This window comes from Apis laboriosa, unplaced genomic scaffold (assembly GCF_014066325.1).
Source record: "Apis laboriosa isolate Shangri-la unplaced genomic scaffold, ASM1406632v1 scaffold78_cov150, whole genome shotgun sequence".
Classification (NCBI taxonomy): Eukaryota; Metazoa; Arthropoda; class Insecta; order Hymenoptera; family Apidae; genus Apis; species Apis laboriosa.
Window position 1 is genome coordinate 310,238 of NW_025224442.1, and position 26,555 is coordinate 336,792.

General features: G+C 31.8%; 1 protein-coding gene across 2 annotated transcripts; it reads right to left on the reverse strand.

Moving 5' to 3' along the window:
* Positions 1–5,683: 5,683 nt before the first annotated feature.
* LOC122719436 (mucin-19-like) lies at positions 5,684–26,555 on the reverse strand. Of its 2 annotated transcripts, none has more exons than XM_043945221.1 (14): positions 26,143–26,555; positions 23,038–23,432; positions 19,421–19,564; positions 14,276–14,421; positions 14,005–14,177; positions 12,328–12,598; positions 11,833–11,955; positions 11,588–11,758; positions 11,048–11,208; positions 10,729–10,982; positions 9,044–10,642; positions 7,282–8,972; positions 7,102–7,203; positions 5,684–7,000 (listed from the first exon to the last, which is right to left on the reverse strand). In XM_043945221.1, exons 2-14 carry the CDS (start codon positions 23,096–23,098, stop codon positions 5,867–5,869), a joined length of 6,030 nt encoding a protein of 2,009 aa, XP_043801156.1. In that variant the 5' UTR covers positions 23,099–23,432; positions 26,143–26,555; the 3' UTR covers positions 5,684–5,866. The 2 variants fall into 2 exon arrangements, with proteins under 2 accessions (XP_043801156.1, XP_043801157.1); XM_043945222.1 differs by lacking the exon at positions 26,143–26,555 and adding an exon at positions 25,954–26,111.

Below are 26,555 nucleotides of genomic sequence, written 5' to 3' on the forward strand. Positions count from 1 at the left end.
TTTCCTCCCTCGTCTCCTTCCTTTCCTTTTCCTCGTGTCGAATAAGTAAAGTATTCTGCTCTTGAGTCCCCTCTCTTCCTTCCTCCCTCCCTTCCTCTCTCTCTTTCTCTTTCTCTCCTTCTTTCTGCCAACATTAGTAGAGAAATAGATAGTCAAATAACTCGAAGCTCAGATTGGAAAGCTCTGTGATATGGTATTAAATAGAAACGAAAGTGGAAATCTAGAATTTATTTTTATTTTTTTAATTTTCAAATTATTATTTTTAATAATAAATATCGTTAGGGAATAAATTAATTTATTAAATTTTTGGAATTGATGGAGATTGAAAGTAGTAGTTTGATTTATTTTGATTTTTATTCAAATTGGGAGATGAAGATTTTGCTATTTTTCACTTTTAGAAATCTTGTATATTGTAGTCTTAATAATTTAATAAATTACACGTTTTATTAATATTTTGATCTAATTTTATTGAGGAATGTTTTATAATAAATAATTTGAAAAGTGAAAAATATAAATATAATAATGTATTTGACTAAAAGAAATGGAAGGAAAAATAAATTTAAGAAACATTTGATAAAAATAAATCAAAAATACTTACTAAATGATTACAATTTGATATAGATACACAAAATAAATCTATATCTGTATTGTTATAACATTCACTATGCGGAAATGAATATTTATTCGACTAATCTTTGTCTCAAAGTGATATAGAAATTAATAGAGAAATAAATTTCTCTGAACAAACGCCATTAATCTGGTCTTTCAAGTGACATTTCAATTTATGCATTATCTTTATTATGCGTAATGTAGAAGGTAAATTATATACAATTATCTGAAAAAATTCTATGGGTAAATTTAATGCGAATAGAAATAAAGTTTCTATTTTGGTATACAATGGCGTAATTGGATATAAGCATAATGGTAACTAGGACAATGTGAAATAATTATACTTACATGCTCGATATATAAATTATTCCACTTTCAATTTTTCAATTTTCTAAGTTTTCCAATTTCTTCTATCTTCAGCGTGTTCCAATTCTTTTTTAATTTTGAATCTTTCAATCCACCGATGATATTTCGAATTTCTTCTTCGTTTTTTTCTTTTCTTTTCTCCTTCTAGAATAATACCGAATAAAATAGTTGCATGAATATTATGATACGATCGAATATTTTAATAAAATTATTCATATCTTGAGATTTCAATCGCTTCCTCGATATCGAATCAGTTATTTAGTTGCGCGAACATGGGTTATTTAATATTATCGTGTTTATGCAATTGCCAATGGCATAATTTATGCTATATACCTTCGAACAACAAACTTCAAAATATTTTTTCCCTGTAATCGTATGCAAATGTATGCAAAAATTGGCACACCTAATCTTTGATCTCAGAAATAAAGTTCCACTCTAGGATATCGATTGCTATGTATCACGAAAAAAATAATAATAACTTTCACTTTGGCTTTCGGTTCGTGTTATCTTGTTTGTATCGAGTTATTCCTTGATTCTGCATCGCGTTCACCGGTTCTACGCATTTCTGAAAGTAATCTTGATTTTTTTTTTTTTCAAATTTATTACAGTTACACTTTCTATAAATATGTAACGAAATAAAATCATTTAACATTAGAAATTTAACATTAGAAATCTATACGAAGAAATACGAGTGCATCTTTCTGACGAAAATAATATGAATTGCAAATGATTATTTATTTAAAAAGAAAATACTATACTGATTGATTTTTTAAGCTTTGAAATAATGCAAATTGTATAATATATAAAAAATATTATCATTTTTTTGCATAAAAATGATATCATCAAATGTATAAAATAATAATTATGCAAAAATAACGCTGTTCCTTACATTGATTATGTTAATTTACGTGATGCAAATATATTTCGACAGGAAATGATTGCCTGTATCTAGTCAAACAACTGATCTTTCTCTGAGAGAATGTACAAATTTTGCGTAATCTATGAATTGATGGTAGAAAGGGTCTGAAATGACATATGAAAGCACGAATCATAATTGTGGTGGTCACTAGCCTATTACTAGAGAAAATTTCATAAATTACAAACTTTCCTTTAAATATTATGGTATTCGAGTATTTTTGTTTTATAACAGATCACCTATCAATCACTTTTACATAAATATAATTTGTATTATTAAAAATTTGATAAATTGTAATATTTTATTTGAAATTTTGATTGATCTTAAATTAAAAAATCAAATAATATATTATAAACGAAATTATTTTTTTCCTAATTTCTTAAACTACTTTCTCCTTCATTTAATAGAAATACTTTTTTTTTGTTTTATAATGGATTGTGATAAGAGATTGCTTATTAATCAATATATTACGTAAACAAGATTCATATTTATCAAAAATTGGTTAAATTAGAATTTAAAATTATAATATGGAAGGAAAAACTCTAAGGTGAACAAGTTTTCTATCATTTAAAGATATTTACATTATAAATAGAGAATTAATGAAATTACTGTGTTTGTATGCCGTTTCCCACTTAAGAAGCTGATGAAAATGTATCAGTGGGTCATTCGAGATAGAGTTTACTTATAGTGACCTCCATTTTCACTTCTTCGCCTCTCTATAGACTCTCCATTTCTTTCTATGGGAAATGGAACATCTAAAAAATCAAACAAATAGCCTTAAATCAATTTTTCTCAATTATTTCATTTTATCTAAATATAATATTTTCTTAAAAAGAACGTAAATAGATTACTTTTTTTATTGTTTCTATATTATATTATAATTATTAATCAATAACTAATTATTAAAAAACAATAGTTATTATTTGTTATCAGAAAACGAAAATTAATTACCAATTAAAAAATAATTGGTGTTAAAGAATAATTATCTATAATTAATATTTATTGACTATTAATATTAATTACTAATATTATTAATAAATTATATTAATTATTATTAATTAATATTCAGAGTATATACAGATAAATAATATTAGTAAAATTTTATATCAATATATTCAATGAGTGCATAGTCGATTGATATCAGACAAGGATAGAAAAGGGTAGGAAAAGGATAGATATAAAATAAAAATTAGGGAATCAGCGCCATCTCCAGAGTGCCGCAAATGAAACAAATTAGAATAAGAAGGAGAGATATAAAAAAAGGACAGAGATAGAATAAGAATTGATAGTAATCGCCATCTCTTGAGTGTCAAAGATATTTCTATAAAAAAAAGATAGAAGAGGGGATCAATCATCTTAAGAATACCAACTTAAGAATATTTTTTAATATTTTTTCTTTTCATAAAAGATGGCGCAAAGAGTTCAATTCTTATCTTATTTTATGATGTTTTAGAAGAAATATTTTTAACATTCAAAAAATGTCACTATTAAATTTATTTCTATCTTTTTCTATTATTTGTTTCATTTACACTTTCGAAATGTTTTATGTATATTTTTATTTTTTTTTTATGCTGTTTGAAAGATAAGTATACATAAAATAAATATTAAAATTAAAATGTTGGAAAAATGTTTTTTTTTCTTATATGGCAACTAAAAAGATAAGTATGAAAAAGATAAGTAAAAGATAAAATTAAAAAATTAATTTTATTAAATTTCTTGAAAAATTTTGAACATTAAATTATATTCTTCCAACAGAAACTCGAAATTTTAGGCGCAAAAATTTTTCATTTATTTATAGTATTTCGTATCAGAAGAATATAATTAGGAAGAAGATGGCATGTTAAAATATTCTGAAGTTTGTTTTATTTATCTATTTTATATTTACTTTTCATACTTATCTCTTAAAATTATTACACTTTTTGAAACTTAAACAAAAAAAATACAAAACATATATATTTTTTAAACATTAATAAAATTTTTAGATGAAACTTGCTATTTCATTTTGGAGGCCAATATGATAAATATCTTCATCTTTATATAGAAAGTAATCACGCTTTTCCTAAATGAAGAAAGTTTAACTTCAAACAAAAGATTGAATGGACAAATGTATTTTTTTTTTCTTATTTAATAACATAAGCAAAATACATTTTACATAATATACATGCAATCTAAATAAAAAGAAAAGTACAAAATAAGTAGAAATAGATTTCTTCTTTTTTTTTTTGTACAATTATCATATATTTATTCTAAGTTCGTAACATTACATTAGACAACCACAATGAAATGGCACGATTATCGAAGCTTCGACCTAAAAAGTGTGTAAAATTGACAATAAAAGGAAATTCTCATTGATGTAAAAACGATCTTGCAAGGATTTGTCGCAATAAACCCTTAAATTCTAGTAATAACAAGCGGCAAATAAATAATAATTGCATCGAGAAGAAGCGGGGAAATAGTAAATAGAAAGATAGGAACGAAATGAACACGGAGTCAAGGTAAGCTTAAAAGTAAGTAGTGCATAAAGAAGGTTTAAATTTTCCCGCCATTGATAGGATGTACGAAAAAACTAATAAAAAAGATAAACATATTCAGGAATACATATTACTGTTATACGATATTATCCTATAAAATATATACAAATATAAATCGCCAATAATTAATTAAAAAAAATTATTCAATAAAAATAAACGATAATAATATTCGTTGAATTTCAGTTTGAATTTCAACTATTTTTTTGGACCCAGCTTCTCGTTCCCTTAAATTTATTATATTTTTTCGCGCTTTTTCATTTATTTTATCTTTTTATACAAATTTCAATTTCGACTCTTCTCAATTTTTTCTGTAAGAAAATAATCTATCAAAAATTTGACAATTGTCAATATAAATATATTCTCTTTTGTATCTAATATCAATAAATAATTATAGATTTTTAAGATCAAGATTTATCATTAAATTCTTCTGTAAAAAGAAAATATTAATCTTTCTTATTCTCTTACTCTCGTTTTCTTCATTTTTTTCAAACTTAACGATTATGTACAACAATATATTTCCTTCATTTGGCAGTAAAAATTCAGATCAGAAAGGGTTAATTTTTGCGTTTGCTTTTGTTTTCCTTGCTTAATTCTTTTTTTTTTTTTTTTAATGTTAATTCGTTATTTACAAATTTCGAAGAGTAGGGGACGTTATTTACAATCGAATCGCACACAGCATCAACTTTTTCTCTTTCGCGATTCGGATCGGTGAGCACAGCTTGACTTTCACTCTGAACAGTGTACTTTCGCATCGCGATATCTCGATCTCCTTGGATCTCTCTTTATTCTTTGTCTTTATTCTTGTTACCTCAGAAAAATATTCCTTCATACTCGTATATATATCTTTTTCAATGATAAAGAGACTGAACATAAATTACTGCGTTTTATAATATTTGTCATACAATTTTAAAACATTATTTATCCATTAAAAAATATTTTTTAATAAATAAAAACTTTGAACGACGATAAATATTCTGAGATATGATACAGTGTATGTGAAGAAAATTTGCAATGTAAAGAATGGATTGAAACTCATATTAAAAATAATAAATTAGAAAAAAATCAATGACCGTGATATTTACAATTGCGAAGGAAACAACTTCCAGATGCAAATAGAAATAGTAATGCTTTTAATTTATTCTTTGAAGAATTGAAAAAGAAAAAAATATTGTATCTTTTCAAAACTGAAATAGCAGAAATCTAAAATTAAACAATGAATAATGAATAAAAAAAAATTTACAAAAAATTTAAGATTAAATTAAAAAAAAAAACACAACAAATATTTACACATTAAAATTGAAATCTAGGAAAAGTATAAAATTAAATTTAGAAATTATATGGTAACTTGCCTCCACATCTTCAAATTTTCGTATTCAATTATATCAAAGAAGAAGATGGTATCGCGATACGTAAGATCGAGAAGATCTGTTGAACAATGAACCATCTAAACTAACAAATTATCGTCCTGGCAGGCTGGACCCATGCTCGGCCAATTGCATGCTCCGGCGCCATTGTCGAAGGTTAAATGCACAGGGCAGTTGAACATGTGGAGCGTGAACTTCTTCTTCCACTCGTCCCAATGACAAGCGTAAAATTTATTGCAGAAGTTGGGATGTCTGAACAAACCTGGTCTAGCACAGTTGGTGGCTCCATCTATGATCTCCTCCGATTCACCATCTCCATCAAAGTGGTTCACAGGTGTATCTAAATTTCTGGTGGCACTAATGATATTGGTAGAAGAGCCAACATTGTTCAAACTCTTTCCAGATCTGTAATTGGCAGTGAATTTTGAAGTATCAGGGCTTATTGAAGGAGTAACACTTGGCAGATAACCAGATGATGGTGTCTCTTGGATTTGGGAATGACTCTGTATTTGATTGTTCCAGATCTTTATTGGTCCTTTAGAAGATTCGTAATTGGTCACATAATCTCCATCCTCGTATGAGTTATTTTCCTTCTCAAGATCTACGTAAATTTCTGATTCGTCGTAATTGGATAGATCCACTTTGCCTTTGGAGGAATCAATCAATTTGGAACCTGGACCTCTAAGATTGGCGAAAGGATCTCCTCTACAGGTGCATTCTGCACCTAATTTTCCAAGCAGAAGAGGGTGCAAATCACTCCATTTCACTATCACTTTGCCTTTACCTACAGCTGTCGACTTGGCAGTAGTTTGGTAAGTGATGATCGAGGATGGTTTTGAATAACCTCCAGAATAAGTAGTCACTGAGAAAGGCGATTGTGTCGTTTTAGTGGCTGAGGATGTTGATGCAACATAACCTGGCTTGGATGTTGATGATTGTTGATGAATCTTGGAGTAATCTGCTCCAGAAATAGATCCTGTTGTGTAAATATCATATTGGCTTGGCACATATTTTGTATTGCCTCTATAATTAGTAATCAATTTTCCAACTTCTTCTTTAGAAATTCCTACGTTCGTAGGAGAACCATCACTAGTAACCGATTCTATAGTGTATGTTTTAGAAGTTGCTGGTGTTGATTGTTGATAAATAACACTAGGTTTTCTATATTGATATGTTGTATCAATGGCTGGCGAGATTGTGCCGCTAGGCAAATACTGAAAATTGAATAAAATCACAATTTAAACAAAAAATATATTTATTAGATAATGATGATCTTATTTAATAATTAATAAATCAAAATGTTCTTAAAATTTACCTGTTTCAATGATTCTGAAATACCAGAAGGTGTTACAGTTTCAAACACGTTCTTGGTTGTAGTGAAATATCCAGAACTGGATGATGGAGTAGTAGATCCAAACTAAAAATATCATTAATAAAATTATTATAAATCATACAACAATAATCTTCCAGATAGATAATTAAGAAAAAGACATACCTCTGGACCTGATATCTTGAACACTGTTGCTGGTGTACTAGTAACATATTCGCCCTGTTGAGTAGTTTTTATTCCAAAATCAAATTTGGATTGAGTCTGAGTACGATATTTGTCCTGACTTATAGTCACAGGAACAGGCGTCGAAGATACAACAGTCTTATATCCAGTATCGATCAGTGGATGAACTGTGGATACACTGATTGGAATTTTAGCTGCTTCAAAGACTGTTGTTTTATAATTGTCAAATGGTCCAATAGTATAACCAACAGGTGTACCAATTGTAGGTGCACGTGTGAAGCCACTTGGTCTCTGATAAGTGCCTACAGTTGGATTGACAGGTTCACTGAATTTTGGCGTATTATACAATTCAACATTCAAGAAAGGCGTTGGAGTAGTTGCAGTAATAAAACTGCCCTTTGTCGAGGAGATTGGTAGAATTTTCGTTACTCCACTATCAAATGATATATTAGGTGTAGGATAGGAATAGGTAGGACTCTTCGAAAGTCCTAGATTAGGTTTAGACTGACCGATATCTTGACTGTATGTCGAAGTTGCTCCTGAATAGGCTGCATTGACACTGCTTTCAGTGGATGATTTCGTGTATCCTGCTACATTACCTTCGAAAGCTTTCGCGCCAATATGTTCAGGATTAGGAGTTGGAACTGATTTTCCAGTACTAATTACGTAACTACCTCCCGCGCCTAAAGTAGCAGTAGTAAAGCCAGTCTTAGTAGGTCCAATCTTAGTAAATCCACTAGGATATGAAGATCGATCTCTGCTTCCAGGAATAAGAGTGTCTGGGGGAATAGATTCTCCAGATGGTCTATAATCTGGAATATCTTTTTCTGTATATTTGGTTGTCACGTCGCCATTGTTAAATTTGATAGTACTGCGTCCTCCATTATCATAGTATTCATTAGTCTTATAACTAGTACCATGTGCTGGTGACACGTTTGCAATTTTGGTTCCATATGAATATGCTGGTGTGACAATTCCTGATGGAGTTGTATAACCTGAATCAGTAAATACATGATGTCCTGTGGAGCCAATTGTTCCTTGATCGATGGAACCACCAATAGAGACTCCAGGTGCCGTTTGTCCTGTAAGTATTAATCCAGGACTCGTTTGACCTTTTACGACAGTTCCAGTTTCTGGTGCTCCAGTTATTACGACACCAGGTGTAGATGTTCCATATATCACAGTTCCAGGACTAGCAGAACCATAGACAGTTTTGATTCCATCACTGACCACGTAGCCAGGTGTACTTGGACCAGTTTTTGTATATCCTGGATGACTTGCTCCAGTCAATATACTACCTTGATCGGAAGGACCTGTGAAAACTGTGCCAGAACTGCCTCCATAAGTGATAAGTGTTCCTGGAGTGGAGTCTCCAGTGATGATCGATCCCTGGACACCGTGTCCTGTTGCAATACCACCAGTACCGACGGTTGTTTTTATTTTATAAATGTCGTTGGACGTTACGTCTCCATAATATGGCGTAGAAGGTACATGACCTCCTAAAGTAGCATTCAAACCTCCAGTATATTCACCAGTGACTTGATAAACGTTTGTTTCAGAAGTAACTCCGTGGTTTGAAATGTAATCATTTGTTGTATAGGTTTGGCTACTTGGTGGAGGAGAACATTGGATGGTAATACAAGTTGGTACATTAGGCTTGTCCACAAAAATGGCTACAAATTGAATAATAATAAATTAAATATTTGAATTATTTTCAAGTAAAATTATTCTTATGAAAACTTACGAGTTTGTGAATATATATTGGTTAATCCAGTTCCAGTTGTACCACTGAAAGTATAAATTGGAGTCTGTGATGATTGTCCACTTTGGCCTCCTGTTTTAGATCCTGAGAATTTCGTTCCTGTTTGTCCAGTATAAATGTATCCAGTTCCTGAATAATCAGTTCCTGCAGAAGATCCTGATATCGTTGATCCATAAGTAGATCCTGGAGATTTTACACTAGAAAGACTATCTTTTATTCCCGATCCACTATAGTCTTCTGTTACAATGGTAGGAGTTTCTCTAGAATATCCATTAGTGAATTGCACATTGGTACCACTATATCCTCCATGACCTGTTGTTCCTGGATATCCTTTATCAATTGATTGTGATCCAGTACCATGACTAAAATCTTTTTCGGAATATTCTAAATTTGTACCAGTTTTACTTGAATGTGTGGGTCCAGTATAACTTGTGCCAGTTGCTCCATTATATATTCCATTTGTTTCTGTATGTCCAAGATTTCCTGTTCCAGTAGATACTTGACCTGATCCAGTATATCCAGTAAATACTTGACCTGTTCCAGTATATCCAGTAGATTCTTGACCTGTTCCAGTGTATCCAGTTGATACTTGACCTGATCCAGTATATCCAGTAGATACTTGACCTATTCCAGTATATCCAGTAGATACTTGACCTGGTCTACTATGTCCAGTAGATATTTGACCTGATCCAGTGTATCCAGTATGTACTTGATTTGTTCCAATGTATCCAGTAGATGATACTTGATTTGTTCTACTTCCTGAATATCCTGTATTATGAGATTCTGTATATACTCCACTCGTTGATCCATAATGATCTGGTTCTGCACCATTTGGATTATCATAATTAGATGATCCTGTTTTTCCAGTTTTGTCACCATAGTTTATCGTGCCATATCCATGATCAGTTATTTGACTCGTACCTGTTCCAGAATATCCACTTCCACTCGTTCCTGAATATCCAATAGATCCTTGATCAGTATACGAAGTGCCATGATCTTTTCCTGCTGATCCAAAATATCCAGCACCAGTTGTTCCAGAGTAACCATCAGTTTTTTGACCAATATATGTAGTTCCATGACTTATTCCTTTTGATCCAGAAAATCCTCCACCAGTTGCAGAATAACCACCAGTAACTCCAGTTGTTATAATGTAATTACTAGTTCCTTGATTAAATAAAATTCCATGGCCTTCTGATCCAGAAAATCCACCAAGCCCTTGATTACCATACGATGTTCCATATCCTTTTGTTACCGTTGTGCCAGTATATCCTCCAATTCCTTGTCCAAAAGTGGACCCAACTCCAGTTGATCCTCCAGAAAATCCTGATCCAGCACCAACCGTTGTACCAGTATATCCTCCTCCTCCTCCGGTTCCCGTGTACCCATGAGGTAATGCTCCAGTATAATATCCTCCAGTACCTGGAGTGGATCCTGTACCATATCCTCTGCTATCATATTCTGATCCTGTGTAACTACCAGAATAGCTTACTACCAGCCAAGGCCATTCGCAAATTAATTTTTGCTCGTCGAAAATCAAACCGTACGGGCAACGAAACTCGTAGGCCATTATTTCTGGTCCTCCTATCGTGATAATTTTCCATTAATCATCTATTTCAAATTATGAAATTAAAAAGAACGAATGAAATAAATAAACAAGAGATACAAACCTAGATCGATGCAGGCGAAGAACCAACGAGGATTTTGAGGATCCGCGAAATAGCCAGTTTGGGATGGACAATGGAATCTCACTCTTGTCACAGGTGCAATTTCGCTGCTTCCAGGACATGGAGATCCTTCTGGCATGGAACCTGGCCAAACACAAACTTCTGTACTCTCGTCAAAAGATAAACCTGCTGGACAATCGAACTCGAACACGGAGTAATCTTCCACTTCTTGATTGAATTTCACGCATCGATAAAATCTGTTAAAAAAAAAAAGTAGGAAAATTTTATACAATGATTAATTTGCAATTGGGATATATTGTACCTGTTGCAACTCTTAGGATGGACGAAATAACCTTGTCTGGAGCAAGTGAACTCGGTTTGAGTATTCTCTCGAACTACTCTGATATGTCCTTCTGTATCTACTACGCGAACAACTCGAAATTCGGATGATTTGACTTTAGTCGAATATTCAAGTTCTCTTTGCTGAAAAAAAATGATTTAATTTTATGTAACAAGTTAAATATTTAATAAAACTGTTATATTTTTGGCAGAAACGAAATATGTATATCATTAATAAAGTAATATAAATTTCTTATTAAAAAATTGAAATCAATTTAAATAATATTGGAATTATTTATATATCTATTGATATATATGAACTTTTACCAAAAGATGACGTATCGATGAAGATTTCGGTCAATAAAATTAATTTTATAAAATATCGAAAATTAAATAAAGCATTAGAGTTATATCGAATGTTAATAAGAGGAATATAAGATTCTTTTCAAAATATTCCATTGTCCAATAAGTAATATTAAAGATATTAATTAACGTTAATAAGAATCCAATTATTTTTATTTACGTGTAAATCGTCTTCCAAAGCATTTAACACAGCAGCTCTAGACTTCCTCTTGAAATCCATGAAAGAATGATGAATCTCATGCGTGATAGGCGCGCCACATTTCGTTTTGAAATCATTTTCTATATCCTGTACACCTAATCCAGGGAGATCTCGAACCAGCACATATTTTCCCTTCAGAAATCAATCATAAAAATCATCAATTGTGAAATAATTTTAATGAGAATGAAAATGAATATTCCTCTCACTTTAATTGAAACCGATATTCTATCTTCAAAAGCAATCCACATTTTGTCTTTGAAAGAGTAAGGAGCAGTAAGATCTTCGTCTCTTTCCACCGTCCACTCTCCTTTATTCATCAAATCGCATAACTGAAAGTATAATAAATAACATGTCAATGCAAGTTCCATTTGTTCAATTTATACAGAATTTAATTTATCATTGCAGGTTTAACTAGATAGAAGAAAAAACTTCTAACATAAAAATCTTAAAAGCAGCTTTTCTCTTTATGTATCTTCTATAATACTCTACTAAATTAAATTTTCAAAATAAATTTTGTCTTCCTCTATATCAATCTTCCCTCAAATTCTACACCTTTAAAATCACTTCTCAAAAATTGTCTTCTATTTCTTCCAAGATACATCATCAATTAAAGGTAAAAAGGTCCGATTTAATTGATCAATCCAAAATTCTTCTCCATTATTTCCCAAAAAATTGTTCATATAAATTGGCCTGTTTCACACCTGTTTCTGATCAATGACAATCGGTTGCATCTCCTCGGTGGGCGCGCTCGGGGCATTGTCGTCCCGATCCTTGAGCGTAAACTTGTAAGCGCTTGACGGCACGGACACCAAGATTTTCCTCTTTGGCGCGCCCAATCCGCTAATCAAGTCGATCAAACTATCCGCGTTGAACATGTCGAAGAGGCCCATCAATCGTGACGGATGGAACGTACGATAAGACTCGTCATCTTCGACCAGGTAATGCGTGGGTACCGTGAATAGATCCACGTACCTGTCGGCGAAAAACACGGAACTCCATTTGCATTTATGCACATTTATGCGAAGAGTAATGAAAAAAGAAGAGGAGGAGGAGTGAGATGAAGAAGAAGAAGAAAATGAGGGGGAGGGAAAAAAGGATAATCGTTAGTCGATTTATTCCATTCCATGAATCATTTCTGAAAATATACATAAACACGTGTTGTTTCGAAACAACGTAATAGTTCCGGAATAGTATCGCTTGTATAAGCTGATCATGATTACCGCTATAAGTGTCGTCTCGATATGACTATCTCATTCATATTTCAAGAACGGTCTCGAGTTACCCTAAAACTCATGCATATGCGATGAAATATTTCGCATAACATAAGAGAATCATAGGCAATAATAGGTTTGTCCCATTACCCATTATCCGTTATACGACATCTCGTCTTGAAAAAAATGCTTCATAAACATTGCGTATCGCATACTTTCAATCGCCATTAGATATCATTAATAGCAAAAGTAGCTATTTATATATTCGTATATAGATATTCTGTTAAACATCCACGATTAATTTTTTTTTTTCGATCGATATTTTAATTATATCTTTTATATACTACACGTGTACAATGTTACTCTTAGAAACGATCAATAGCAAGAGGAAAATTCTTATCTTTCGTTCCACTTTACTATGTAACGCAACGTCCAATTGTCTGAAGCATCCATTGTCATTCGATAATTTCGAATGAGTTTCGATCTCATTCTCATTCCTTCTTTCGTTCCTTGCACCCTCGTCCATATTCAATGGCAAAAGTGGCAAACGATACAACGACGTGTACGCTACACGCCTGTCATCTAAAGCGACCACGTTAATTGCAAGGAGCGTGAAAATCAAGCATGGTTCGACCGAGAACGAGGCGTATCGACTTGTCGCGGCATTCCTAATGTGTTATCCGGTTGAGAATTGGCACAAGGTTAGGCAGATACGTCGAGTATGGACGTGTAAGTGAGTAGTTTTTTTTTTTTTTTTTTTTTTTTTGCTGAATCCATTCCGATTGTCGGTCAATAATTCATGAACTTAAGCGCAATCGAGTTTCGAGATGCTACGTGTCTGGCTTAGGTCTGGTTGGCAGTTGGGCCTGCTGTGAGACGTTTTTTTCACGGCTGGAAAAGGGAATAGCTGGGATATATGTCTGAGAGTTTAAGGAAAGTTGAAAGGTATGTCGTTTGGATAGAGAAGTGTCAACAATTGTTGATTGCGAGGAGAAAAATTGAGAGAGTTATTCGAATGATATCGCGTTACAAAAGTAGTCAGTTCGTTACAAAAATACAAAGACGATGAATTTTACGAAATAGTAGGTTATAAAAATTGTGTGAACTGTCTATTTTCGAATTCTAGTTCAAGCTTGTAATTTATCGAGTTTAAAATTAATTTCTTACTTGGATAATTCTTTCAAGTCGTATTGTTTGGCCAGGTCCTCCGATTTCGTGGGTAGGACCAAGAAGATTCTCTTGTCGTACGATTTCCTCAAGAACTCGTCTTTCAAACCTTTCACAAAATGGGCTAAACGTTCCTTTGTTCCAGCAGTCATGTTCAACTCGACTCCATCAACCTGTGGATAGATTGAAAATAAAAATCGTTCGAGAATGAATCGTTTCGATTTTTTCTTTTTTTTTTTTTTCTTTTTCGATAATAAAAATGTGAAATTGCCTCTTTCAAAACTCCGATCAAACGAGCCGTGATCTCTTGGCGAACTGTGCCGGAAGTTCTCAACGTTTTTGCAGGATCGTCCACGGAAATCACGAACTGAAGAGTTGGGACAATCTCCTTCAATGATTTCCGGAAGTCTTCGAATTCTAGAAAGAAATTAATGAAATGGAAATATTAGTTACTTTGATACATTAAATTGTACAATTATCATTTGCGTAAAAGGAGATAAAGGAACGAAGGAATTTTTCAAATGTAAATAATTTGAGTTTAATTATATCTATAAAGGAAGTTTTCGAAGTTTTTTCGAGCGTTAAAAATTCGTTTCTTATTTTTATAATGTAATTAATAATATTTCTTGCAATTTCTTTGTAATTATATCGTTCTGCATTTTATTTTTGAAGACTTGGTTATTGCATTAACTTTTTTCTAACCCTATATATAAATTATTACAATTTTTCCTCATTTCTCAAGATATTCAACCTAATTATCAGATTTAGCGATAGTAACGTTCACTTGTAGAATAAAAACTGTTCTCCCAAGAATTTCCGGCTTCCTTTTCGTGATTGTCGATCTCGTCGCACAATCAACACGACACGATGCAGTTAGAAGAAATGTCTCCATATAATTAATCACGAACTTTCACGTATTTTTTGACAATGATCGATTTTGACAATGATTATTGATTGAAAAGTTACTTTCTATTTTACTATCCTAGGATTATTTTAATATCCTAATTTTATTATTCTTCCATTTATTAATTTGTTTCACTATATATGATATTTTGCATAAAAAGTAGATTTAAATTCAATTAAACAAACTCGAAATCTCTCAACAATAAATTTGAAAATCTTACTCGACGTAAGTAAGTGAGTTTAATTTTTTTCCCTTCTTTTAAATTTTTGAAGGATATCTAGAACGTTGAGGAAACTTTCGCATAAACGAAAAACTACAACTTTCACATAAAAAATTACAAAATTAATAATAAGGATAAAATAAAAAAAAAGAAGATAATTATTTAAAAAATAAAATCCAGTCACGAAACGAAATTACTTAAAGTTACACCTCGTAACAATTTGACGACACGATGCTTCGATTAACATTTTTCTTCCTTCGAAAATACTTGTAAAAAGGGGGGCACACGTGAACTGGTTCACTCAAAATTTCCATATACGCTTGATCGATTACAGTTTTCACGGTTTTATGTAATTTCTTGCAATATGTAATTATGCTAAAAAACTTACTACACGAGAGAAATTATATAACGCGAGCACGATAATGATTATTTATTTTTATTTATTCTTTATAAATGGATCAGCGAAAGTGGAAATTTTCGTGGATCGAGAAAAAAAAAAAGAGGCGCGTAAAAATTTATCGCGATATTTGTCACTTGAAAATGAAGCTAGATTTTAAAGGAACGAGATTGAACGTTGATACACGAAATAAAATTCAATGGTATGCGAGGGAAAGTGATATTCGTTACATCTGGATCATCTATAAGAACCACTTTCAACGCCACTGTCCCCGCTGTTTCATTAGCCACACCCATGCACGAATTTGGTCTTGGCTTGACAAACATTTTTCGAAACTCGCACGAACAACTCTTATTTGAATTTATATCGATCTAATTTAACATTTTTTTTTAACCGAATGCAATTCGCTATTTCATTTTTTAAATAGTTTTTAGTCTTTTTTTTTTATGATGTTTCTTCGTGATTGAATTAAAAATTAATTGGAATATTCGATTCTATCAAATTTATAATTCAAATTCTTTGAAACAAATTAATTATAAATATATTATTTAAATTAATTAATTTTTATTTTCCTCCAATAAAAACGTGATAACAGAAATCCAAAAAAAAAAAAAGTCTTTTACTTCTCTCTATTTTACTCAATAATTTTACTCAATAAATCCAATACTCTCATTTCTTAATACCTTTTCAAATAATTCTATTCTTCTACAAAATTTCAAAACCTATACAAAATCCAAACAAAAAAGAAAAAAGAAAAAAAGATTTTTATTCAATTCCTAATTAAAAATTCCTATTCTTTTCAACAAATTTAAATTCCCTTATTCCTTATATACATCCTATACAAAAATAATTCTATCATAATCCAATAATTCTATCATAATCCAATCGAATCGATTAGCAAGGTTTTTCAATTAAAAAAAAAAAGAAAAAAAAATAAAGAAGGGGAAAAAAAACAAAAGAGCGAAGGTTTCGCCTTGAACCCTTTCCAATTCGTCCCTGCCATTCGATTTTAATTGAAACTGGCTCCTTTCGTTATCGAAAAGACGTTTAATACCACAAGACGAGACGGGTCGAACGCGACCATTCATGGGCAACGGTCGCAGAGAAGAAAAAGAAGAAAAAGAAGAATACGGTATGGATACTCGTTTTCGAGCGATTATGTCACAAACGTGGCTCGTGTAGACACGACTTCTGTCCTCGTCTCTCGAGTTTTTCACCTCATTTCGCCCCTTTCCGTTTCTTCTCATCTCGTATTCACACTTCCTTTTCTTCCTTTTAATCGCATCTCGATCTCTCGTGATCCGCGGTCTGCACGGCCAAAAATATCAAATTTCACGCGTGGCATACCGTCGTCACCCAACCACCATTCTGTTATGCATAACAAATTGATTTTGGCGAAATTTCGAAATCTGTTCGATTTTTCTTTTTCACTCTTTTTTCTTCTTCTTCTTCTTCTTTCGATCGGTTGTTTGATCAAGGTTGTTTTTTCGTGTTGCACAACACGATCGCGTCCCTTAACGGGGAAAGGTTCGAATTTTGCGGATTTCAACGGTTGATCTCGATGGTAATAAAGTGGCTGTTGCAACCGATTAATAATAAAGTGGATCTTATTGCAAAGTGAAGTCGAAGGCGTAAATAAGCGAGGAAAGAGAAAATCAAAGAGGTGAATTATTAATTTCTCGATAAAATGAAACGGAAGGTTTGATGAATATCGAATACAGATTATGTTTCACAACCGATGTTTCACCGACGCAAGAATTATTAATAATTTTATTAAGTATAAAGATGTATAAATAATTTCAATTTTGAGATTAATTTAGAGTAGAAAAGGGGATCGTTTTAATTTTTTTACTCCTCAAATAATTTTTATCAAATTATTACGAAAAATTTGTTCGAAGCGAAAAGAAGAGAACACGAGAATAATATTATTTCATTAAATATTCAAAATTTGATTATACAATTTACAATTATACACACATCTAATCACAAGATAAATTATATTTTCTTGTAACACGTTTTCTAATGAAACTTCATAGTTAATAATAAAATAAAAAAAAATATTACATAAAGATATGTAAAGGTGGAAATATCGTTACAGGAGCTCGAGGAATTTAATTGAAGTCTTTAATCGTCACTTTCTTGATTATAGATTTGATAAAGCATCGATTGAACGTTGTTAATTGAACAACTATTTCGACATCTTTTTTTAATAAGTAAATATCATTGAATTGACAATATTCTGACTTCGTCGAAAATTATGAAATATAATCCTCTTGTTCGGGATTCCATGCAAATTAATTGGTACATCAAAGTCTCGAGAAATGTTAACTTTTGACACGGAATAAATAAATAAAGAAAAAAAAAGCAAAGTGTGATGTTCATTCAAGATTTAACAGGATCGACTCGCAGCTGAATATTCATCGAGCATTGTCTTCTATGAATATTTTAACGACATCTTCGCGAGACAGACACGCTTCTGCCTCGATTTTATGCATTCTGGACGCACTTCCGACACGAACAGTATTTTTCTTTTTCGATTCTTTTGTTCATTCCGGTTCAAGGAAAGTCTTCGACTTTGTTTTGCTCCTTATTAGAATTTTCATTTCGCTTTTATCCTCTAATTTTTATATAATTTTGACCAATTATTGCAATAAAAGGTAATTTTATTTAATTTTGGTAAAAAATAATAATTTATATCGATTTATTAAAATGATCATTAATCGCAAATAATAGTAATAATATTTTTGAGAAGAGTTAATCACACTCGTAATTATATGATGATACAATTATTTTTCAATATTCCAATTGACAATGAAATGACATACATGTAAGTATCGTTGATTGAATAATACAATAATGAAAGAATGAAAAACGTAACAATTTTTCATTAACGCGGAATTATTAATAAATAGGACTAATATACATAGTGATTTTGATTGAAAAATGAACGATTTAGAATTGAAATGTCGACGATGGAGTTAAATCATCGAGAAAAATTATCATAAATTACAGTGTGGGTACAGAAGTTTGATGAGGGAACCGAGAATTGATTTCTCAAGAGTGACAATATCATCGAATGTAAGAATACACCGTCTCTCGTGGTTGGATTTCGATATCCTGTTGCAAGTGCAAGGATGCAGCTGCACCTCCATGGATGTTGTGTTTATTATGCAACCGCAAAAAGCATAATCGTATGAATTATGCAACGTTTAACGATTGATACAAACATTTAATCGTTATTTATAAAGGAAAACAAGAAATTATTAATAATTAATTGCATTATTATTTTACATCATCTTCATCACTGGTCTATTTCCAATAAAAATTCTCCGACTTTTCACTGTATCTTGAGTCAATTTCTTTTTTTTTTTTTATTCCATTTATATTATCAATTTTTATTTTTGGATCAATAAGATTTTAATTCCACACCGATTACCTTATTTGGAACTAGCTACGATATAAATATATCAAGAAAATGATCGTAAAATTACATACTGAATCGCAATCATATTTTTAATAGGCGATACTTTTATCTATTATAAATATCCGATTTGACACGCGTAATTACATTTTTCTTCTCGCCCCTTGATTTATCGTTTAGATTTAATCAATATGGGAAATCTTAATCGTTTGAAACTCTTTTTTTACGAAAAAATCCATTTCCAAGAACGTTCTCCGCATCGTTTTCTTGATATATCAACAAGATCTTCCCACACCGTTTTGTTTTTCTCTCTCTTTTTTTTTTTTTTTTTTTTCTTCCAATAACAAGTGGAAAATCATTCGATCATCTGGCTTCGATCATCGCGATTATCAAGAATCAAGGAATCTTTCAAACAAGTGTGCAACTTTGTATATGCTCCATCACAAACATAGAAATACTTGGACTTGGACTTACCGGAAACCGAGAGATTTCGCACGTCGAGGCCTTTTTGCACCAAAGTGGTGCATCTGCAAATAGCTTCCGTTAACTGTTCCACCTCGGAAACGGAAGTGTAACAGACCACCTCTCTGCCTGGTGATATCTTCTGTTTCGGGCATTCTGAAATCAATCAACATGAATAAGAATAAATTATTAATAATTCACACACAATTTCATACACATTTAACTTTTGTATCTTATTATTACATCCTAAACTTCTCTGATTGCAATCAGTTGATATAATCCCAATAGCAATATAAACATTCATCGAAAAAATTAATATAACCTGTATTGAGTATTAATATCGACAAAATACTAATCAAGAATAATCATTTATCAAGATTATTTTCTTTTATTGTTTATTTTATTTATTTTATTTTAATCTCTTCGTTCAATGGACTTGACACGATTACACGTAACGAAATTAATGATATTCCGTGGCCGTGAACGAAAAAAGGAAAAAAAGAACGAGCCAAAAATTAGTAGGTTCGATAGATCTGTTTGTTATGTACATTGATTGACATCATCCTTCGCGTACGCTATGCAACCGTTGCTATAATAATCGTTTACATAGGCCTTGCGGCTCGCCAACGAGGAAAGAAGGATACTCGATGCTAAGGATGCTCTGACAGAAGATATCGGTGATAGCTGTGACATTTATTATCAATAAATTTCAATGTTGATGCCCAGACTTCGAGGAAAATGTTTCCACGGTGGAGGGAACGAAGGAGGAGGGAAGTGTGGATCGTTCGAGATTTTTAGAAATTTAATTATGATGATCTAGTTTTTTGGGGGGGGAGGGAATATTTTTAAAAGAGAGAATTAGATTTGGGACGAAATGAACAAAATTTTCATTTGTTGGATTTGTTGGTTTCGATAAAGGGGAAAGATTTTAGATTGGTTTCTGTTGTGGAAAATTTTAGGTTTAAAGTATATTTGCATTTAGATTTGGATGATTATTATCGATAAATAATTGATGATGATCAAAAGTGTTCCATATATACGCAAGTAATTATTATTCTAACTCAAATTAGTATTGATAACATTCTTAAATATTCTGATTTCGAGATGACGATATTTATATATTATAATCATTCTATATTTTCATCTTTCAAAATTAAAAATTTATATATGAATTTTATAGAAATCGAAAAAAAACTTCAAATTTAGATAAAATAAAGATAAAATATTTTAACTTTAAAGATCTGCCATTCGATAAAAATTTTCTGTATTTATAGATAAATGATTAATCTACCCATAATCCAACTAAAATTTCTAACAATCCAAGCGATTACCAAGTGGAAAGTTAAAATTTACATTAACGTTACATTATTATCTTATACATAACAATAATCTCAAGAAATTCGAGAAAAGTTGCTCAAGTTGGGAAGCGGAGAAAGTGCACACCCACACGGATCTTATTTTCTCAAATCGCGTGATCCATGGCCAAAACGAAAGTTCCGTTTACCGATTTTTATCGAAGATGTATGAGCACACTCCCATCCAAGGAATCCGATTCTCGAGCATCGTTGCACGTGCTTACGAACGCGAAGATCGACCGGATTTAACGGCGTAAATGGCACCATCCTTGTATGGATCGTTGCTCCAGTTGGCGATGGCGTAACCTAACCTTAGAGGACAACGTGTTCCCGATATCGTTTACCCGATCGCGAAGAAGATGTGGTGATTGGACATCGTTCGATTACGATGGATGGTAAGTTTCGTTTCGATCCAAGGTGGAACAAAAAATTTCTGCGGTGTAAATCGATTTCAACGTGGAGGATTTTATGTAGTGGTTTGAACGAATGTACGATCAAATTATTGTTTTACAATCGACTTTTAGAAAAATTTGAACGAAACGAGAGCAGAATCTTTGAAATGAGAAGAAAATATTTGTACAATACGAGATTGAATTTACAATTATTACAAATTGTGATGTTTTTAGGAATTGGTATAATCGAGGAAAGGAAAATTTAGAAGAATTTAAACTAAGATGAGAATAGAAATTTTTGAAATGATGAACGAAGAATGGAGAGTATGAAGAAATTAGATTTGAGGAGTTGATTTTTGAAGCTGGAAAAAATTTGTAAGAGATTTCCACGAATCTTAATGAATAATTAATGAATGATTAATGTAAAACAGGAGGTAATGATATATGTAATGATATACTTCAAGTAATACACTTCGTTAGATATATTCCATTCATTATTACTTTCATTCATATTACTTACTTTCATTCAATGGAGGACAGTTTAGGTTTAAAACAAGTCTATCGGATTGACTTCTCGTTTCTTAAATTACATTGATTAATATAGAATTAAAAATTAATAAATAAAAATATGAATTTAACCTGAGGTAAAATAATTATGAGATAAGAATCTCAATTTTTAATGAGTTTCTCTAATGATATATATAAATATGTTTTAAACGAGATTAGAATGGATTATGATCGTTAAAATATAATCATTCTATCTATCTCTATAACAACAATTATTTAATTGTTAATCAGCACGAGTAATAAATATAAAACTTATTTCTTCATCAAGGAATATTATTAAACAAAACGATTAGTTTTATTTAATAATATTTTTAGTTATTATTGATACCATGTTAGAATTTTTCATTCATTAAAATCCACAATATGATATTTCCATGATCGTTCAAAATTTGTGCATAAAAAAAAATGATATATCAAAGAATAAATGTGCAAAGTGTGCAAAAATTAGTCAAGCTCAATCAAGTTTCCATCAAGTCCATGAAATTCAAAGATATTTAATTTTGCTGATGGAACACCTTCTTATCATTGACGTAACAGATATTATATATTTTTATAGAAAAAAAATATACATATTGTGTCATGGTACTAAAAAACTATGTAAATTTTTTAAATTATTATCTTAATCAGATTCCTATCCATAAAATTCCAAAAATTCTTTACGAATTGAGTAAATAGAATGATATGACATCTTCTAATCATTATAAATAAAAAATCTTCATTAAAAATTTTGTAAAAAATTTGCAAAAAATTGTTCAGATAAAAGTTTTTAATCAATCTCCATTATATATAAAGTCCCAAAGATAGTCAAAACAGGTATGAATCCTGATGATCATTATCAATGCAATAATTTATATTTTAACAATCGTTACGTAATTTTGAAAAAAATAAAAATCTTATGGCAGGATACTAAGAAAAAAATTATAGAAATATTTAAATTATTAAAATAACACGATCAATTTCCATTCTTGTAAAATTCCAAAAACAAATCCTTCAAATCCATATATTTAACTCTATATAATAACCAATAGCTTTTAAATCCAAATGAAAAAAAATATATATATGCTAAGCCAAGATATTAACAACTACAACTACACAATTTTTTACCCCAAAAAATAGCACAATCAATTTCCATTCTACATACAAACAAATTCACATATTTAACTTAACACCAAGAACCCTAAATTTTCAAATCCCAAACGTTATATTCAAAAAAAAAAAATATTACTCCTCGACAAAAGAGCAACGAAACAAATTTCTACAAATTTCACATTCTTTTAATTACTCCAAAATTTGAAAAACATGTAAGCAGACTTACGCAAGCCGCAGGCAAGACCGAGCAGCCCGAAAAGGACCGCGAATCGTGTCCTGTCGATCATCCCGCCAATCTTACACCTCGAATCCGCTCAATATCGTGGCAAGATATCCTCCGGATCCTCCCTCCTCGGCTGTATAATCCAAACTCCGTCTCCTCGCCCCGAGGAGTCGCCGCTCATGGATGATTAAAAATCGGCAAAGATCGATCCAGCGGGACGACCCGTGAACGAAGAGCGAACAGGTTGCAACAGGTTGGAAGGTGTTGTTCGTTTGTTCGCCAGAGAGCAAGGAAAGCCTCTCTCTTTCCGTACGTACGTTTCCTGTGTGGGGCCCGAGTGGGGGATCAAAGGAGGCTTCGAGGATCCTTCGAGTTCGAGTGCGCGTTCCGAACTGAACCTTCGAGGAGTATACGTGGACACTTAGTACAAACCCTGCCCGATCGGATGGCTAGCGGCGCGAAACACGAGAGATCGAGGGAGAGATGGAGCCCCGCCAAGGGGTACGGGTTGGATCAAAGAGGGAGACGAGAGATAGGCGGATTATAACGGATGGCCGGGTGGGGTTTTGACGCGGGCTGGCCCAGATCCGGACACTTTCCGTGTTGTACCTGCTTACGTTGACGAGCAAAAGTTTTCTTTTCTTTTCTTTTCTTCGATCATTTTCGGATTTCGGAAGAGATTTAACTTTTAACTTTTTTTCGCTTTTTCGCGCGACTGAATTTTGAATTCGTTTTTAAACATGAATGTAATTAGGAAGGATCGTTCCTTGCGATCAAATTTTTTTTTTTTAGTGCAAGCGAATTTGTCAATTTTAAAATAACAAATATTGAAAATTCCTATCTATTTTTTTGATATCGTACCTCCTATTTCAGAAAATAAAATTGTGGAAAATTGAATATGTATATATAGTTTTATCGTTGTACTATTGAAATTAGATAAAGAAATAAAGAAACTATATCTATCCCTATCTTTGTAAAATAATCTTATAAGATTCAAATTAATAATAAGATTAATAAAAATTCGAGGCTAAATTTTAGAAATAACTCTTATGATTCTTTATGAAAAAAGAAAAAGTCATTGAAATCACCCTATTTCCTATCAATCTTCGATCCTCTAGATTTGAATACGACATTTATAATTAACGTGTAAACTCGATATTTTTGTGAATGATTTTGAGAAGAATTTTTCCCGGATAAATAGAATTATTGACAATAGGGATTGGAGTGATTTAGAGAGGAACGGGTTTTTGGATTGCTTCATAACGTGTTATTTTTGGCAATGCTTCTTGCAAGCGTAGGTGGATCAAAGAAACGGAATTACGTAAGATTCACACGAAAAGGCAATTAAGATGCATTATAAGCGGCTGTAAACACGTGTAGCGGGAAATTACAATGACACAGTGTGGAGGATCGAGATTGTTTTTGCCGTGTAACAAAGCGTGGTTAATCGAGAATTTTTGATTCTAAACAAGAAGTAGGAGGAGGTGATCCTGTGATCCTTGTGGGAATTTTAACGTTAACCTTGGACAAAGATTGTTATGGCAGAATACCCTAATGAGAGGAAATGTATCGTATTTCCTCAACCTGGCCCCCTTTTTTCAGTCCACTTTCTTCCAAGGATATTTTATATCAAACGTGTACACGTGTGATTCTACGATTTTTTTTTAATTACCACGAACTCGATACTCGATTAAGATTAATAATTTATCCAATTTTTCTATCCTCCAGTCTCATGCTACTTTTTCTCCTCTTACACGTTTTTTATATTTATATTTATTTATTATTTTTCCTCTTTTCTAAATCGATTCTGCATTGGAAATTATTCCTTTGTATCTTCGAGAAAAATAATTTCTAATTTCTAATTTCATACTCGAATGAAACACAAATGAATATTAAGCGCACACGTGTCAGTATGCAATATTGAGAGGTTAACGAGGAAAACTTTTCACCAGGATGAAAAACTGCGAGCCTTCGACGATGGCCTCAAATCGAAACAGTTTTCCTTCGAGTAATAATCGCGTAATATTACCCAAGTATATATATATATATACAAGTACTGGTATAGAATTGTTAGTGATTTGCCGCGTGGGATTAATGTTTCATTAGACGACCGAGTTAGGGCGACCACAATTCTCCTTCTGCAATCGAACTGTCAAGTATATATTCAACACTTTCATCCACGTGATATTTGCACTGTCATCTTTGTCACCTTAAGCATCCTCAGAGAATTTTTTTTTCTCTTTAATAAATTCTTTTTTTTCTTTTTTTTTTTTTTCTTTTCAAGCTAGCTCTTCGAACGATTACAATTCAACGTACAGCGTGATTCATTTATGATATATCCAGTTGGAATTATTTTCTCTTTATTATTCCATTTGTTATATTTATTGTACATTGATATGATCAAAATCTTTGGTTAAGTAATAAATTTTTAGAATCATCTTTGTATAATTTTTCTTTATTTAATTCCCGCGTATAACTTGTTTTTTTATGATTGACAAAATTGAATTCGCATACTTCCCCGTTAAAAGATTTTCTGCGAAGAAATTCAATTGAATTATAACACATATCTATTATCAATTTATTGCTGATTCTAAAGTTAATTTAGATAATAATAATTAATTTTTAGTTAATAATTTTACCAGAGAATTATTGAAATTAAAATTACAATAATGTCGAAACATAAAATAGGCATAAATGAGGAAAGAATTTAAGAAAAAAGAAAAGAAAATTACAGATAAAAAAGAACTCGTGAATAACTTGAAAATTAACCAAAAAAAAAAAAAAAAAAAAAAAAGAAAAAATCTTAATCTCTTTTCGTTAATTTTCAAATCGAAATTAAAAGGGAAAAAAAAGAAAAGAAAAGAAAAGGAAAGAGAAATAAAAGAAAAAAGAAAAAAATGCTTCGCTCAGTTTACTCACTCTTAACGCATAACGCACACGCAACAAAAACTCGTTCTCGAGAGGAGACAAGGAAGGGACGAAGGAATTGAACGGTGAATTCTGTTACGATGATTCAACTGCACTGTCTCCGGACATTTATTACCACGATAATACGATCCAACCTATTTTCGAACACTCGAAAATAAAAAAAAAATGTATGTTTTCTACCTGAATCACGATCAGAGGCAAGCGTCACGACTGCCTGGCTCGAACTGTACCTCGAACAATTAGAATCATCCTTCTCCAGCAACGTGCACGTGTTTACTGGCCTATTCACAGCATCCACTGTTGCGGATGGATTAATCGACGACGTATGCTAATCGATAATGGACACTGTCGCGCGTAGATCCGTTACATCATCCAACGTTTCGCTTTTTTTCCTTTTCTTTTTCACATTTTTCGCGTTGAAAAGGTGTTAACGCGAGACTTGGCTTCTTTCAACGTTCTATCCGTGTACGATCGGTCATTGTTAATAACAAATCGGCTGGTTTTCTTTTTATTTTTTCTCTTTAATTGATGAATTCTAAAACACGACGCATAGTTACACTCGTAATTAGTGATTATTAGATGTGATTTGCGAT